At 36.6% G+C, this 18,799-nt stretch overlaps 1 protein-coding gene across 1 annotated transcript in view; it reads right to left on the bottom strand.

Moving 5' to 3' along the window:
- The window catches only part of CD163 (CD163 molecule), a 105,904-nt gene extending 92,656 nt beyond the window's left edge, over positions 1-13,248 (bottom strand). The window contains exons 1-4 of the mRNA XM_008574777.1: positions 13,137-13,248; positions 12,577-12,663; positions 11,275-11,595; positions 8,069-8,389 (exon numbers count right to left, since the gene is read on the bottom strand). Of these exons, the coding sequence (XP_008572999.1) occupies positions 8,069-8,389; positions 11,275-11,595; positions 12,577-12,663; positions 13,137-13,248 (841 nt within the window). The remainder of the gene's footprint in view (positions 1-8,068; positions 8,390-11,274; positions 11,596-12,576; positions 12,664-13,136) is intronic.
- Positions 13,249-18,799: the final 5,551 nt, after the last annotated feature.

Below are 18,799 nucleotides of genomic sequence, written 5' to 3'. Positions count from 1 at the left end.
AAGAATGAACCTTAGTGGCAGGCAGGCCATAGCAGCAAAGGCTTGGGAGTTTGTTCCCCTGTGCTGGGCTGATCTCAGTGGCTGTGAACTTCACCCCCCAGCCCTTCAGCAGCCAATGGTAGCACAGGACCATACACCCCATCCCTCCCTCAACCCCAGGCAGCACGGCCCAGACTAAGACATTGGCCACCTGGGCCAAGGATGCCTTTTAGCCAAGGGCCAGGCCCACCACAATGAGGGCCAGGGCCAGGCAGAGCTCAGTCGCCCCAGACTGGCGACTGTGGATGAAGAGCAAGTGGCTGAACCCCACACAGGAAGGACTGCCCTCTTTAGTCATCCCATTCATTCTTCATCCATACCTTAATAATACCAGGCATACAGCAAACCTGGGCTTAGCCGCCCTCTAGTGTTGGAAAAGAAATAACATACCAACCACAAACGGTAAAACTGGGCTTAGGTTGCCACCTAATGCTGAAACAGTGACAGTGACTACAGGCTCACAGTACACAGACAACCTATTTAAAATCTCTGGGAAGACAGGCAGTTACAAAGCCTGTGGAATAGATACCTAATCCTTCAATGTGCACATGTTGTCACATGCCCACCAAATCAAAAACATTCAGCCAACCATGACCTCATCAATTGGGCAAAATAAGGCACTCTGCAGAGACTAACCCTAAAGCAATGGAGATGTGTGACCTCTCAGACAAAGAACCCCAAATAGCTGTTCTTCAGAAACTCAGTGAAATTCAAGAGAATACAGAGAAGCAGCTTGGTAATGCATCAGAGAAATTTAACAAAGAGATTGAAACAATATAGAAAAATAAAGCAGAAATCCTGGAGTTGAAACACACATTGAACCAAATGAAATATGCAATAAAGGGCTTTGACAACATAACTGATCAAGCAGAGGAAAGAATTACTGAGCTTAAAGACAGGGTATTTGAAAATACAAAGGTGGAGGAGAAAAAAGAAAGAAAAAAGAATGAAATGGAACCAACAAAGCCTACAGAAACTATGGGACAGATCAAAAGAGCACATATTCAAGTCATTGGGGTATAAGAGGGACTTGAGAATGCCAAAGGTATAGAAAGCTTATTCAAAGAGATAATAACGGAAAACTTCCCAAACCCAGGGAAAGATACAAATATTTACACATAGGAAGGTCAAAAGTCACCAATCAGGTTCAACCCAAATATATATAAGTCTACCCTAAGACATAATGTAATCAACCTCTCAAAGGTCAAAGATAAAAAGAAAATTCTGAAATCAGCAAGAGAAAAAAGAGCAAATAACACACAAGGGAGTCCTAGTTCACCTGGTAGCAGACTTCTCAGCAGAAATCTTACAGGTCGTGAGGGAGTTGGATGATGTATTCAAAGTCCTGCAGAAAAAAAACTGCCAAAAAAGAATACTGTACCCAGCAAAGCTGTTCTTCAGAAGTGAAGGAGAGATAAAGATTTTCCAGACAAACAAAAGCTGAGAGAGCTTATCACCACCAGACCTGTCTTTCAAGAAATGCTAAAGGGAGTTCTTCAAACAGGAAGAAAGAGGTCCTAACATAAACCAGGAAAACATCTGAAAGTTGTTCCATCACTGGAAAGAGTAAGTTTCTGGGTGAACTCAGAATACTGTAAACATGATACATAAACCACCTTTATCTCTAGTATGATGACTGAAGAGTAAAACTATTAAAGATAATAAAAACCACTCTAACTTATCAAGAGATAGGCAATATAAAATAATATAAAGTGGGACATCAAAAATCCCAAATGTGAAATGTGGGAGGAAATGGAGATAAAGTGTGAAGTTTAAAATTTTTTTTAATTTATTTTTTGTTCTTTGTTTCTTTTCCCATTTTTACAAACAAATTTAAGTTGCTATCAGCCTAAAATAAGTTGTTACAATGACCATATTTTTTTTCATAAGCCTCATGGTCACCACAAAACAAAAACCTATAATAGATACACCAAAAATAAAAAGCAAGAAATCAAAACACACTACTAGAGTGTGTTTTAACTAACCATAAGACAGCAAGAGGGGTAGAAAAGAAGAAAATAACTACAAAAAAGCTAAAGAACAAATAAAAACAATGGCAAGAGTTAGACCTTACTTATAGATAAATACCTTAAATGTAAATGGATTAAATTCTCCAATTCAAAGACATAGAATGGCTAAATAGATTAAAAAAGAAAAAGACCCAAATACATGCTGCTTATGGGAAACTCACATCACCTGTAAGGACACACATAGACTGAAAGTGAAGGAATAAAAAAAGATTCCATACAAATGAAAACCAAAGGGGAGCAGGAGTACCTATACTTATATCAGATAAATTATAGAGTTTAAATCAAAATCTGTAACAAGAGATAAGGAAGGTGATACACAAGGGCCTTCAAAAGGTTCATGGAAAGATTTATATTTTCTTTTAATTCTACTTTCCATTAACTTTTTGAGGTACCCTCATATAATGATGAAGGGTCAATTCACCAAGAGGATATAACAATTGTAAATATATACGCATCCACCATTGGTACACCTAAATATATAAAGCAAATATTAATAGACCTAAAGGGAGATAGAGATTTTGATACAATAACTGTAGGGAACTTTAACATCACTCTTTTAGCAATGAATATATCCTGCAGAGGAAAAATCAACAAAAAAACAGCAGAGTTAAACTGCATCCTAGACCAAACGGACTTGACAGCCATCTTTAGAACATTCTACTCAACAACTGTAGAACACAAATTTTTCTCAACAGCACATGGAGCATTCTCCAGGATACGTCACATGGTAGGTCACAAAACAAGTCTCAACAAATTTAAAAAACTGAAATCGTATCAAATATCTTTTGTGACCACAATGCAATAAAACTAGAAATCAATAACAAGAAGAACTTAGAAAACTATACAAATACATAGAAATTAGACAACTAGTCCCTGAACAACTATTGGATCAAGGGAAAAATTAAGAAAAAAATTAAGAAGTTGCTAGGGACAAATGGTAATGGAAACATAACATACCAAACCTGTTGGGTACAGCAAAAGCAGTTCCAGGAGGGAATTTTACAGCAATCAATACCTACATCCCAAAAATAGAAAGATCTCAAATAAACAACATAACACAGCAGCTCAAAGACCTAGAAAAATTAGAGTAATCCAAACCCAAAATAAGTAGAAGGAAAAAAATAATAAAGATTGGAGCAGAAATAAAGTTAAGACTAAAAAGGCAATACAAAAGATCAATAAAACAAAGAGTTGGGTTTTTTTTACAAAGATAAATTAAATTCACAAACCTTTAGGAAGTCTAAGAAAAAAAGGGAGAAGACTCAAATTAATAAAATCAAGAACAAAGAAGGAGTAATTACAACTGATAACACAGAAATAAAAAGAATTATTGGAGACTATTATGAACACTTATACACCAACAACTTGGAAAACCTAGAAGAAACACATAAACTCCTAGATACTTACAACTTACCAAAATTGAATTATGAAGAAATAAAAAATCTGAGCAGACTAATAACTGATAATGAGATTAAATCTGTAATAAAAATTCTCCCATCAAAGAAAAGCCAAGGTCCAAATGACTTCAAGGTTAAGTCCTACCAAACCTTTAAAGAACCAATACTAATTTTTCTCAAACTATTCCAAAAAATTGAAGGGGAGAGAATTATTGTAAACTCATTCTACGAGGTCAGCATTACTCTGATACCCAAAACTAACAAGAACTCACGAAGAAAGAAAACTACAGGCCGATATCCCTGATGAATATAGATGCAAAAATCCTCAACAAAATACTAGCAAACTGAATCCAACAGTATCAAAAAGATTATTCACCATGATTGAATAGGATTCATTCCACCCCTGATGAATATAGATGCAAAAATCCTCAACAAAATACTAGCAAACTGAATCCAACAGCATCAAAAAGATTATTCACCATGATTGAATAGGATTCATTCCACAGATACAAGAACAGTTCATCAAACACAAACCAGTAAATGTGCTACTTCACATCAACAGAATGAAGGACAAAAACCATATGATAATTTGAGCAGATGCAGAAAAACATTTGATAAAATTTAATGTTGCTTCATAATAAAAACTTTCAACAAATTAGGCATAGAAGGAATGTGCCTCAACACAATAAAGGCCACATATAGCAACCCCATAGCTAACATCATAATGAATGAGGAAAAGCTGAAAGCTTTTTTTTTTTTATAAGATCTAGAACAAGACAAGGATGTCTATTTTCACCATTTTATTGAATGTAGTACTGGAAGTCCTAGCCAGAGCAATTGGGAAAGAGAAAGAAACAAAGGACATCCAAATTGGAAAGGAGGAAGTCAAACTGTCACTCTATTTAGGTAACATGATTGTATATACAGAAAACCCCAAACACACCATCAAAAAATTTTAGAACTAATAAACAAATTCAGTAAAGTTGCAGGATACAAAATAAACATACTAAAATCAGTAGCATTTTATATGCCAATAGCAAATTATCTGAAAAAGAAACAAAGAAGGAAAACTCTTTTACAATAGCTACTAAAAATATAAAATACCAAGAAATAAATTTAACAAAGAGGGTGAAAGATCACTACAATTAAAACTGTAAAACATTGATGAAAGAAATTGGAAAAGACACAGATAACCCAAATAAATGGAGAGATATCCCATGTTCATGGATTGGAAGAATTATTGTTAAAATATCCATACTACTCAAAGTAATCTACAGATTCAATGAAATTCCTGTCAAAATACCAATTATACTCTTCATAGAAATAGAAAAAATAGTTCTAAAAATCATATGGAACCACAAAAGACCCTGAATAGCCAAAGCAACCTGAGCAAAAAGAACAGGGGTGGCATCACACTACCAGACTTCAAAACATACTACAAAGCCATAGTAACCCAAACAGCTTGGTATTGGCATAAAAACAGACACACAGAGCAATGGAACAAAAATAGAAAGCTCAGGAATAAATTCAGGTATCTACAGCCAACTGACTTTTGACAATGGTGCCAAGTACACACAATGGGGACAGGACAGTTTCTTCAATAGATGGTGCTGAGAAAACTGGATATCAATATGCAGAAGATTGAAGTAGATCCTTGCCTGTTACCATACACAAAAATTATTCAAAATGGAATAAAGCCCTAAATGTAAGTCCTGAAACTACAAAACTACTAGAAGAAAACGAGAAGAAAGTTTCATGACATTGGTTTAGGCAAGGATTTTCTTGGATAAAACCACAAAAGCACAAGCAACAAAAGCAAAAAAATAGACAGATGGGACTACATCAAACTGAAAAGTTTCTGCACAGCAAAGGAAAGAATCAATAGAGTGAAGAAACAACCTATAGAATGCGAGAAAATATTTGCAAGCTTCACATCCTATAAGGAGTTACTATCCAAAGTATATAAGGAACTTGAAAAGCTCAACAACAAAAAACTCAAATAACTCCAATTTAAAAGTGGGCAAGACCTGAATAGACATTTCTCAAAGAAGACATAGAAAAGGCCAACAGATATATGAAAAAATGTTCAACATCACTAAGCATCATGGAAATGTAAATCAAAAGTATGAGATATCACTCCACACCAGTCAGAATGGCTGCAATAAAAATATCAAAAGACAACAAATGTTGGTGAGGATGTGAAGAAAAGAGAACCCTTAGACACTGCTGGTGGGACTGTAAATTAGTACAGCCATTATGGAAAACAGTATGAAGGTTTCTAAAAAAATTAAAAATAGAACTACCACATGATTCAGCAATCCCACTACTGGGCATATATCCAAAGGAAATGAAATCAGTATGCTGAGGAGATATCTACACTTTGAAGTTTATAGCAGAACTCTGCACAATAACCAAGATATGGAGTCAACCTAAATGTCCATCAGTGGATGAATGGATAAAGAAAATGTGGTACGTATAAAGCATGGAATACTATTTAGCCTTAAAAAAGAATGAAATCTTGTCATTTGTGGAACATGAATGGAACTTGAGGGCATTATGTTAAGTGAAATGAGCCATGCACAGAAAGACAAATACTGCATGATGTCTCTGATGCATGGAATCAAAAGACTGTTCTGATAGAAATAGGGGATAGAATTGTGACTACCAGCTGGGGAAGTGGGAGGAGTAATGGTGAGAGACTGGTCAACGGGTACAAAGTGAGTTATATGGGAAGAATATTTGGTATTCAATTGCATAGTAGGACAACTAGAGTTAACAACAGTGTATGTTTTAAATGGGTAGAAGAAACATTTTTGAATGTTCTCATCCCAAAGAAATGATAAATGTTTATGATGAATATGCTTATTACCCTGAGTTGATCATTGCACAATGTATACATGTATTGGAATATCACATCATACCCTATAAATATGTATAGTTAAAAATAAAGAAAAAATTATCAGTATAATTTTTATTCAAAAGAAATATAGAAGGAGGAGTGGGGCAGGCAAGAAGACAGGACTTTTCAGTATAGAGAGCACATACTCCAGGAGGAGTTCCTAACAGGAGGTCCAGTGGGGCGTGGAGGGGAGAGCTGAGTTTTACCTGGAGATCTGCTTGTGTGGCCACCACAGAGTTTTTGTTAGAATTGTTTACTTTTTCTTGTTAAAATATATTTGCATGTGTTGAGGTGGTACCCACAGACGCCAGTTTATCTTGATATTCTCTACCCCCTTTGCCTCTGACTGCATTAGCTATCCACACGACCTAGTGTGCGTTAGGTGCCTGGCCCTGCTGTGAGCACTTCCTTCGTTTAAAAGCAGAGCAGAGCAAAGAGCCTTTGCCTTCACTCCTTTCTCCTTCCCACAGTCGATATTCCTCAAAGAACAGACCTTGGTTCTGAAGAACATCCTGTGATAAAATAAACTGCTTTTTTCCTCTGGCAGTTTCAGTTTTTGTTGTCACATTCTTATTTAATGTGATTCCTCAGCATGTGCAAAACACATTGAGATGAAAAGTGCTGATGAGAGAGAGGCCTAGAGAGATTTTGGTGGGTAAAGATGAATGGAAGGTACATACTGTGTGTTTTCTCCCCTTAATCCCTTTGCCTTTGTTTAGTTAACAAAATTCATCCTTTTGTTCTTTGTGGTTCAAACTATACAGTCACATTGTGCAACAAGAAAAAGCCAACTCAAGAAGCGGAGGAAGAGACAGAACTCAGATGACATCATTTAAACCCCTGGATGTAGCCATGCAAGAAGCCACCTAAACCCTCTGGATATTCTACTTTTCTGAGCCAGTATTATATTTAAATTAATTTGAATTAAATTTCCTTCATCAGAGAGAGAGAGAGAGAGAGAACTTGGTGAAGATAGAATATTTTAACTCTAGCTATATTTTCCTAAGTGTTCTCTGGGGTTCAAAACGCACTAGGTCTCCTTCAAACTAAGAACTCCAGTGAAAAAGGAAGAGTGACATCCCTGCACACCTGTCCCCTGATCTAAGCGAGGTACACAGCAGTCTGTAGACAGACACAGTGCATGCTCATAGCATAGCCCCAGCATTAATGAGGTTTTAGTAGAAAACCCAAGTGGTTCGTTTTTGTTTTTGTCATTTGATTCTATGAATTTGAGGTGATGATTTGAGAAGGGGTGGGTAAATGTGGCTAAGGAGGAGGCTTTTGTTGGTTACATGATGATAGGGGGAGTGTGGTTTGCTTCTAAAACTCATCCAGACAGCAAAATTTTGTAGCTAAGCCAGTCTCTTTCCCTCCCTCCCTGTCCCCCCGTGTGTGTGTGTGTTTCTCTCTCCCCCCTTCCTTCTTTCCTTCCTTCCTTCTTTCTTGTTGGACTTCTCTAAACACTGTCTTCTATCCTCGTGACCTGGATCTCAATTTCACTGTTCATCCTTCTTCCCTAGTTTTCCTAATTTCAGTTAGAGTAAAAACTCCACAGCTATCAGAACAGGAACCTGAAATGAGGTAATAACGAGGTGACAAAGGAAGCAGACTTCATTATGTTCTTATGAGGTCAGACTTTTAAGGCTCTTGTCCCTTCCTTTTGTCCTCTCTTTGAGAACAGAACAGCCCAGATCAGCCCTTACCTAAGCAAATCACGCCAGCGTCCTCGGCATGGTCACAGTTGTGATTTCCCCATCCTTCGTGTTTGCAGTTCCAGAGAGCTGACTCACTCCCATTGCATGCAAGGTCATCAAACCAGATCGGTCCAGAACCTTCTCCAAAAGTAGCTGAACCAGAGAAACCAATAGCACTTCCACATCCAAGTTGTTTACAGACCACAGAAGCATGATCTATGTTAAAGTTATCGTCACACACTGTTCCCCACTTTCCCTGAAATTTGATCTCTATTCTTCCTGAACACCGGTTTCTTCCATTCTTCAGCCTCATCTCCAAACTGGACCCATCTAGAGCAGAGAAAAGACCAGAGTTCAGAAGTGATATTCATTCAGAAGTGAATTTTAAAAAGAGGACTCCTCTGGACACTTTGATGCTGTCTTTGATTTGATGCTGTCTCTGATTTGATGCTGTCTTTAAAATGGTGCCTGATTTTGAATGTTGTCTAGATCCACATATTGGAGAATTTCAACCTATTAAAATCCAGTTAACAATTAGGACTTCATATACGTCTACTCACCAAGCAAAATGTTTTACACATCAAAGTTTCTGAGCTTTCTGTTTTGCTTTCTTCCATTACTAGGACAGAAGTAAATACTCTTTTAATATAGAAACAGGTAGTTTTGACTAAAATTATGTATTTAAAAAAACAGATAATAATAAAATTGGTCTATACAACAAAGTAGGAAAAATGACAAGCTGTCATTTGTTGAACATTTATAATCTAAATCTTAACTTTTCTTTATTACAAATGGCTCAGAGCATAAATAATTGACTGAAGTTGAATTTGAAATTAGAAAGTAGAAAAAAGCAAATATAAAAATGCATAGTAGTTTGCAAAGGCACCCTCTGGTATACCAAATTCTTAAAAATTGAGGGAAAAATCAATCAAAATGATTTATTTATTTATTTATTTATTTTTTTTTTTACCAATTTCCTGTTTGAAACAAAGCTTCTTTCCCTCAAGGCATCTGATACCATTGGTATACCAAATTCTTAAAAATTGAGGGAAAAATCAATCAAAATGATTTATTTATTTATTTTATTTTATTTTTTTTACCAATTTCCTGTTTGAAACAAAGCTTCTTTCCCTCAAGGCATCTGATACCATTTTTTTTAGCAACAAAGAGCTTTTTCACAAAGAAACTTATCTCTATACACTATTCCTTAAATTTTCTATTAGGACTAAAATATCTGAGAAAAAGAGACATTAGATGAAATTTTAGGACACCTGAAAAACAAAAACTGTTCGTTATTGAGCAAAGTGTTTAGAAGCATTTTTTCTGAAAAAGGAATTCAATTGTAAAAGGTCTAAACTTCAGGCAAAGACCTCCACTTAACAAGGTTCTGTTTTTTCTATTATGGATAATTAATAATAAGAAGAATGATCTCACAATTAAAATATGTGTATGCTGTTCTAAGTGTACTACACATGCTGTCTTCTTTAGTCCTCACAACAACGTTAAGCATTATGTGCTATTATTATTATTATCCCCTTGGATAAGCAATCCGAGGTTAAATAATTGGCACAGTGTCAAACACCTCGAAAATGGTAGAGCCAGGATATGGGGAAAAAGACAATTAGCACCAGAGTCTATTCTCTTGACTATTATGCAATATTGCCTCGGTGCATCTGATAACAGTATCTCCCAAAAGGCAGAAGCTTTGAGGATTGACCATGAATTAGGGTAGAGAATCTCAGACATGCAAACTCTGCAACCCCATGAAACTAGTGAGTCTGAATGGTTGTAAGTACTTTTCTATTATTATGCTCCAGTTAGAGCTTTAGGTGTATAAACTTAAAATAGTTTGATCAACTCCATCATTAGTTATCAAAAAACAAAAAACAGGAGCTAAAAGTACTACACTGATGTCTTAGCTAATCAGCCAGCTATACAGACAGCAACAATTATGGAAAGAGCCTGCTAGGATTTAGTATGATCTTAAACTTTGCTGTAGATGTTACTTTTGTTATGCCCTATTTTGTTATATCTCCCATAATGATTAACAATAAAAGGAATGAAGAAAAAGGAGGAGGGGGCGGAGCAGAGGGGAGAGAATGGAGGAGGAAGAGGAAGAAGAAACAGAACTGAGTCATTAAAGTGATGAAAGGCAGGGAGCCATGCGGGAACTGATGCTTTCAACATTCATTGTGCACCAGACAATGTACAATCGCCTCACGTGCAGCATGTCTTTTAGTCCTCAGAAATGGAGGCTGAGAGAGATTTAACGACTCGCACAATCATAGCATTAATAAGTAACCGTGCTAGAATTTAACCTGACAGTTTTTTAGATACTAGCCTGTGTTGTTCCCACCACGTCATAATGCATGGGTAGCCATCAGTCATTTCTACAACCAGTCCTATGGGGACGATGGCCTCTAAGATAGAGGCTGGTGAGAGGGGCGCACAAATGTCAGTGAAATAGGCAAGGAGAAATGGGGAGCCCAGGAATTGGAAACTGGTCAGAAACATCCCCCTGGGATTTGTCAGCAGAAAGGCCTGACACATAGCTTTCTGGATTATTATGAGGTCAGCTCAGACAAAACTTATGAAAATGTTTTGTAAATTAAAAACACAATGTAAACGGAATGAACAGCATTGTACTCTGGGAAAAGCATGATACTTTCAAAACATCCTTTCTCCAATTAGTGCTTGGAATATCTGTGTCTTGCTTCAGAAAGTTAGTTATCAGTTAATGGACCAAGAGTAATGATTTATGGGTCAATGCATTAAAGCAACATGGCAGTGGGAAAGGGAAGAAGGAATTAATTTAGTTATAATATTTTTATGGAGGAGTAGAATCACTGACTACAAAATTGAATCACTTCTTCATTGATAATAGTGTCCAGCATCTTTATTGATTTTTTTTTTGAAGGAATTAATTTAGTTATAATATTTTTATGGAGGAGTAGAATCACTGACTACAAAATTGAAGCCAGTCACTTCTTCATTGATAATAGTGTCCAGCATCTTTATTGATTTTTTTTTGTTTTTTGTCTTAAAACATGGGCTCTGCCATGTATTTTCTGGTCTTCTTGCAATGGATTGGATAATTCTGTATATAGACTAGATTACTTACAGAAAAGTGGCTCGTTTTAGTTTTTAACTCATGTACATATGTTTTTCCCCCACCACGCATTTCATATGGAGGCTCTGACTAATGCAAGACTTACTTGAGCAGGTCACTCCAGCGTCCTGTTGGTGAGTACAGTTATGTTTTCCCCATCCATCATGTTTACAGTCCCAAAGGGCTGACTCATTCCCTCGACAAGAAACACGATCCATCCAAATGCGTCCAGAACCTGCACTGGAGTTAGCCCATTCAGTGGCTTGGATAGCAGTTGGGCATCCCAGCTGCCTACAAATCACAGAGACCTCCTCCGTGCTCCAGCCGTTATTGCACACTGTTCCCCACTCCTCTCGGACTTTCACTTCAACTCTCCCACTACACTTGTTTTCACCAGCTGCTAGCCTTAGCTCCTTGTCTGTTCCTCCTGCAACAAACGGTTATACAGCAATTGGTCAAGGTCACAAAGAACAGGCAGAGAATTATTATTGTTTAGATTACTTATTTGTCCTTCAAAGTCAGATTTGAGAACCATCTGGTCCCATCCATGGTGCAATAGAAGAATGCTGTTTTATCAGCATTTATATATAAATATCAGCCTCACAGTCTTCAAATTAAGCAATAACATATAACCAGTAAAGCTAAGTGACATAATACAATATGATATCTATATTTTATAGCTGGATATTTTTAACAGTGGCAATTTATGTTTACCATTTAAATAACATGCTACAAAATTTCATAGGGATGAGCTTCATAAGTTTCTCCAAAATATTGAAATCAATAGAAAGAAGGCTGACAGTAAACTTGTGAAGATGAAAAACAAGTCGTAATGTGTTTAATACCAATTTCACACATATATGTAAAATAGAAAGAATTTTAAAAACAGTAGTTGAAATCTGACTGAAATGCATCTACTTAAATGGAAATCGAGATGGAGATATTTTCGTCTTATCTTCTACCATAAAATAAATCCTCCCCTCCAAATGATCTCAGCTGCCTCTCTGTCATAATTTTAGTTTTTAGGAACCTAGTGGTCCCACCAGCCTGGCCTCTCCCAATACATTTTTAGATAAATTTTGGCATTTGAATTTTTTAAAAGTGTTCCCAAAATTCCCTTTTGTTCCAATAATTCTGAGATTTCTTCTCTGTATTCTTTCCTGTCTTTCATCTAGACATTATTTCCAATCTTTAAATAAAATGCACTTATTTTATTTTGGGGAAAACCATGCTAATATTTTATTGTCATAGTTATTTTCTTTCTGTGTGCTTTTAATATCCAATCCTTTGAATCCATGAGGCATATTACTTAGTTTAGATGCTACTCAGCCTTCAGGAGAATCATTTGCTTTCTAACAATTCTTGTCAGAGTGAGCTGAGGCTGCGAGTAAATTTGGCAAGTACTCACCGAGAGAACTGGTGATCAAACAGGCACTGAGAAGTGAGACCACAGCAGCAGTGGAGGGACTCAAGTGGACAAAACACCTTCTAAAGTCTGTTTTAAAAAAAGAGGGCAGAAGTACAGTCTTCCCCAAAACAGACTTTGGGGAAGACAGATGGTTTCAGAGGTTTCTGATTAACAAAGAAGGACAAACCAAGACAGAAAACTTTTCCTTTTAAATAGCAAGACAGACAAGAAAAATTTATACCCAAAGGGGAGGCAGGGAGTGGGATGGGGGAAAAAGGAATTGGTAAAGGGACACAAAAATCAACTACACTGTATGTTGATAAGTTAAAAAAAAAAAGTATACCCACGATCATATAATCTCAGTGAAACAGCTTTGGAAATGTTTGGGTTTATAGGCAACCTAGGGGTGAGGAATTAGAGGAGAGGTGGGGTTGGAAACAAGAATTATAAGGGCAGGTCTTAAAACACAAAAATATGAAAAGGCATCAATAAAGCTCAAAGGTGGGCCGTTCTCTCTGTAGGCACAGGGCAGGTTTCCTGAGGTTTCTATATTCCCTGACCTTCTCGGTATTCAACTACCGATGCCCCCACCTCCATCCACGTCCACCTGATCCGCACTGTTACATGGTGAAGTTCCATAAGGGAACAGATCATATCGATCGTGCTCATCATGGTTTCACCAGTACCTGGCAAAGTTCCTGCCAAACAGTAGCTGAACTATACATCGATGGAATAAAGAGATGATGTTTATATTTGAAAAACCCAAATATTTGATGTTATTATCTTTGCTTTTATGTACATAGCATAAAACATTTTTTAGAGCTGCTTGTCACTCTCACAACTCCTTGTTACTCTAACCCAACTCTAATGCAAAAGTAAAAATGCTAAATGATTTTAATATGTCCATGTAAATCATGAAGTAGATTTCAGCATTCAGAGGTGTTATTCTAAATCTCCTCTAGGATCAACTATCAATTGATATTCATTCCTACATATTTTGTCTTTTCTAACAGCTATTATTTTCATACTCAATACAATTCAGTTAATTTCGATTCCTGGCTTAATTTCACACAGCAGTGTCACAAATCAATGCCAACTCAGATTCCTGTCTCACATCCTCAGTTTCAGGTCTATGGCAGATCAAAACTACTGCCATATAAGCTTAATGCACTTTTCCCGTTCCTTACTCTCCTGACGCTGATCACTTTTAAATCATATTGACTGTCAGAATAATTCTATATTTCATTAAAGGGTAAATATAGAATAAATGAAAAGCTTTTACCAGCAGATCCAGAATCTTCAAGTAGCACCATTCTGAGTTTGTCCATTTCAAAGTTTTATGATTTTAATAATTCCTAAATCTTCTTCTATTAGTCCATAGAAGTGTTCTCCTAAAGAAGAGGACTACTAAGAATCCTAAAAATCACCTTACTCTCACTAATATGGAAAGGCTACATAATGAAGGTGGAGTCAACCCAAAAAGGGAAGTCATTGAAAGAGCTGAGGTTTCCTTTCACATTCATGTTTTCTTTAACATGGGACATTGAACAACCAAAGGAAATTGAGAAACACTTCCCACAGATTTACAAAAAAAGAGAGGAAATTCATATACTGTTGTTGAATATGATTAATTTTTGAACTTTTAAAAAATTATTTTTTTAGTGTCCTCTTAAAAATTTATTTATTGAAATGCAATTGATTGTACATATCTGTGAGTACAACATATAATAATATCAATACCTGTGTGTGCAATATGTGATGCTTAAATGAGGGTAATTAGCATATTCAACATTATACAATGTAATCATTTCTTTTTTGGTCCCTTACCAATTTTTCACAATCCTCCCTTCTCCGTCCCTTTTTCCCACCTCTGGTGGCCTCAGTTCTGTTCTCTCCTTTTGAAAGTTAAACAAATTATTGTGATTGGTGTATCTTTCTTTTTTATTTATTTGTTTATGTTTTTAGCTCCTATTTATGAGTGAGGACATGTAATATTTCTCTTTCTGTGCCTGGCTCATTTCACTTGACTTAATTTTCTCCAGGTTCATCCACGTTGCTGCAAATGGCAGAATTTCACTCTTTTTGATGGCTGAGTAGTACGTATACCACATTTTCCTTGTCCAGTCATTCCTTGATGGACATTTAGGTTGATTCCAAGTTTTGGCTATTGTAAATAGAGCTGTGATAAACATGGGAGAGCAGGTGTCCCTTCGATATGATGATTTCCACTCTTTTGGGTATGTATCCAGCAGTGGGATTGCTGGATTGTATGAAATGAACTTTGTTTTGGACTAACGTATTAGACACACAAAAAAGTATGAATTGTTATGTAGTTAAATTATGTTTAAAAGACTATAGAAAAACAGGCAAAGTGCAATTAAGTCTTTTTTTATCATTATATCCATGTTTAATATTTTTCCATAACCAGATGTGTCTAATAAATAATTCTGTGTAGGTTGTCTATAAACAGCATTTTTATTTCTTTTCTAATGGGATGTAGCAGATCCATAGAATTAGCAAGACTGTTACTGATTCCACAAATAGTGAAACAAAAATGAACAACACATGGTTTTAACTCTAAATCACTCAGAGTCAAGTAAAATAAACACATGATAGCAATAATGAACCTACGTTCAAAGCACAGGGTGAAAAGTAAAGAACAAAGTGGTCATATCTTCTAGGAGAGTAGAATAAGCAATCAGAAAACTATTTCCTGTGGAGAAGGGCTTAAATCGTATCTTCAAAGATGAGAACTTTTCCAAAAGGACAAAAGACAAAAGGGTTTAAGACATGAGAAACGGCACATACCAATGAACATAGGCATGTAAAGACATGGAAACTTGAAAGACCTGCTAATAGTACATTACACCACGAATGTTGTCAGGTGTTAGTGATGGGTCAGAAATGGGAAAGTAGGGCCGGCCCGTGGTTCACTTGGGAGAGTGTGGTGCTGATGACACCAAAGTCAAAGGTTAAAAGCCCCTTACTGGTCATCTTTGGGAAAAAAAAGAGGGAAATTAAAGAAGCTTCTCCAGCCTTCAAAGGAGACATTCACTATAACCCAGTCAACAAGGGTACACTGGCTTCCTCCCATTTCTTGGGAATGCCAAACCTCTCCTGGTCTCAGGGTATTTCGTATCTGTTCTTCCCTCTTTGCATACTGCCTCCCTACCAGTAGCTTTCTTTGAGCTAATACATACTTTATTTCTCAGTTAAACACCATTTCACTAGGAGAAATAACTCTAACTTTTAATTACCTCAGAATAGTTGCTCACACAGTAGCCTGTACACATGAAGACTGTCGGTCATACTTTTTATATCTATTGGTCATCTTACTTGCTAGTCTTAAGATACCAAAGATAGGAACTGTCTTCTTTTTTTTTTTTGGTGGCTGGCCAGTATGGGGAAGGAACTGTCGTCTTTTTTAACAGGATATTCGCCAGTCCCTGACAAATGGCAGACACTCAGTAATACACAATTGCTTGTTGCAGTAAATGTTGGTGATAATGTTTTCATTGTTTGTGCAGTAAACAGGGCTACATGAAGAAGGGTTTGATATACCATGTTAAAGAATATGAGCTTTACATTATAGGCAAGTGATATAACATTAAATGGTTAAAATTTTTAAACACAGTAGTATAAAGATATTTTAATTTTTGCGCATCTCATCTTGGTGGCAATACTGAGGATGATAGGTGGCAGGGGTGAAAATGGAAATGAGGACAAGAGTAAAGGCAGTGAAAGTAGAGTATTATTTTAAAATTCTAGTAAAAATATAAGAAGAGCCTAATTGAAAAAAATGTAATAGAGTAATGGAAGGAATAGATTGGTGCAAAATTAAGATAAAAATCTTGGTGAACAAGAAATTTCTGCTTTCATCTAAGATGAAGAAACAGAAAGTGTATTTACCTTCCCACCTGAAACAATTAAAAAAACAAATAAAATATGTGAAACAATAATTTTCAATATCAGGCAATAAAAGATAGGGATCCATGAGAGATGAGAAGCTAACAAGCTGAGTCCCATTATTGCTCTAGTTTAGCCTCGAGAGAGTTTCCAGGCCCCCATGGAAGAGGGAACCCAGACAGCAGTCAGAGGAATCCAAGAGTCAGAGAGAAAGAGCTGAAAGTCTGGCGACCAAGGTAGCTAGAATTTACAGGAAACAATCTCATAGAGGAGAGAGTTGGAGTGTGGTGGGGTGGAGGGAGGGAGAGAGAGAGAGAGAAAGAGAGAGAGAGAGAGAGAGAGAGAGAGAGAGAGGGGATAGAGAGAAGAGGGGCTGGGAGAGGGAGACCTGGAGATCTACAGGGTCCCCTCTGAGTATTCAGCTGACTACCAAGACCCAAAGTAACAAATTGTTTCCAAGTAACATAACTGTATCCTAGACTAAAAGCTCAAGATATTTAAAGGAATAAAAAATTTCAAAGTCCAGCAAGGTTCAATTCACAATGTCTGGAATTAAACAAAATATTATGTAGTGCTATGGTCTGAATGTTTATCCTCCCCCCAAATTCATATGTTAAAATCCTAACCCCCAAAGTCATGGTATTAGTAAGTAGGGCCTTTGGGAGGTGAGCCCTCATGAATGGGTTTAGTGCTCTTCGAAAAGAGAACCCTATGGAGATCCCTGGCCCCTTTCACAAAGTGAGATACAGTAAAAAGACAGTAGTAAATGAGCCAGGAAGTGGGCCCTCACCAGACACTGAATCTGCTGGCTTCTTGATCTTGGACTTTCCAGTCCCCAGAACTGTGAGCATAAATTTCTGTTTATAAGCCTCCCAGTGTATGGGGTTTTTTTTGTTTTTTTTTTTTGCAGCATCCTGAATGGACTATGACAGAAAATTAGTACTGAGAAGTGGAGGTGCTTGTGTAGCAAATACTTAAAAACATGAAAGTGGCTTTGGAACTGGGTAATGGGTAGAGGCTGGAAGAGTTTTTAGGTAGTTGCTATGAATGGCCTGTTATGGACAATTCTGGGGAGGGCTCAAAAAGAAAAGAGGAGAGTTAGAGAGAAAACTTCAGAGAAAAGCTTAGAGGATGCCTAAGTAATCCTGAACAGAATGTTGGTAGAAAAATAGATGGTAAAGGTCATTCTGATGAGATCGCAAATGGAAAAGAGGAACATCTTGTTGGACAATGGAGGAAAGGTCATTCTTGTTACAAAGTGCCAAAGAATTAGACAGAATTGTGTTCGTGTCTTTGTATTTTTTGGAAGGAAAAACTTGCAAGAGATAAAATTAAGTATTTGGCTGACACGATTTCTTTTTTCTCCTCAATTTTATTGAGGTATAATTGGCAAATAAAAATTGTATATATTTATGGTATACAATATGATGATTCAATATACATATATGAGTGTATTTCACAAAGTCCATGGAAAAAATAGAATTAAAAAATAATACAAGCCTTTCTATGAAATCCTTGATGTAACCTCATACATTATACAAGGACACAACAATCAAGTTAATGAACACTTCTATCACCTCACGTAGTTACCTTGTGTGTGTGTGTGTGGTGAGAACACGTAAGACCTATTCTCTTAGCAAATCTCCATGTAGGATACAATATTATTAACTATTGGCACCATGTTGTACATTAGATCACCAGAACTTAGCCATCGTATAAATGAAAGTTTGTATCCTTTGACCAACCTCCCCATGTGACATTCCCCCCCGCCCCCAGTTTCTGGCAACCTTCATTTTACTATATTTTTCTATGAGTTTCACTTTTTAAGATTCACATATAATTGAGATCTTACAGTATTTGTATGATTTGTGTCTGGCTTACTTCATTTAGTATAAGGTCCTCCAGGTTCATCTGTGTTGTCACAGTGGTAGGATTTTTTTTCTTTTTTATGGCCAAATAATATTCCACTGGGAGGGGGGAATACATATAGATATTTTATAAAATATATATATATCAAAATATATATATATATTTATATCACATTTTCTTTATTCACACATCAGTGGACACTTACTGTATAGTAAGTTTCAAAAACTTTGTATTTTCCTGATGCCTCAATATCCCCACAAATAGGCTGTGAGCACTCTACTCAGATGACCAGATCCCTGCCATAAGTTCCTCTTCTTGCTTTCCCCAACTGTGACGTAGTGACATTCAAATGCATTAGTAAAATCACCTCACACTTTCTGCTTGTGTACTCCATCTCAAACTCCAACAAAGGCACTTGCCCACAGGTCCATCCTCTCTCCGCTCTGCA

This window comes from Galeopterus variegatus, unplaced genomic scaffold (assembly GCF_000696425.1).
Source record: "Galeopterus variegatus unplaced genomic scaffold, G_variegatus-3.0.2 Scaffold1102, whole genome shotgun sequence".
NCBI classification, from domain to species: domain Eukaryota; kingdom Metazoa; phylum Chordata; class Mammalia; order Dermoptera; family Cynocephalidae; genus Galeopterus; species Galeopterus variegatus.
The sequence above is the reverse complement of the archived record's forward strand: the minus strand, read 5'-3'. Positions and strand labels throughout refer to the sequence as shown.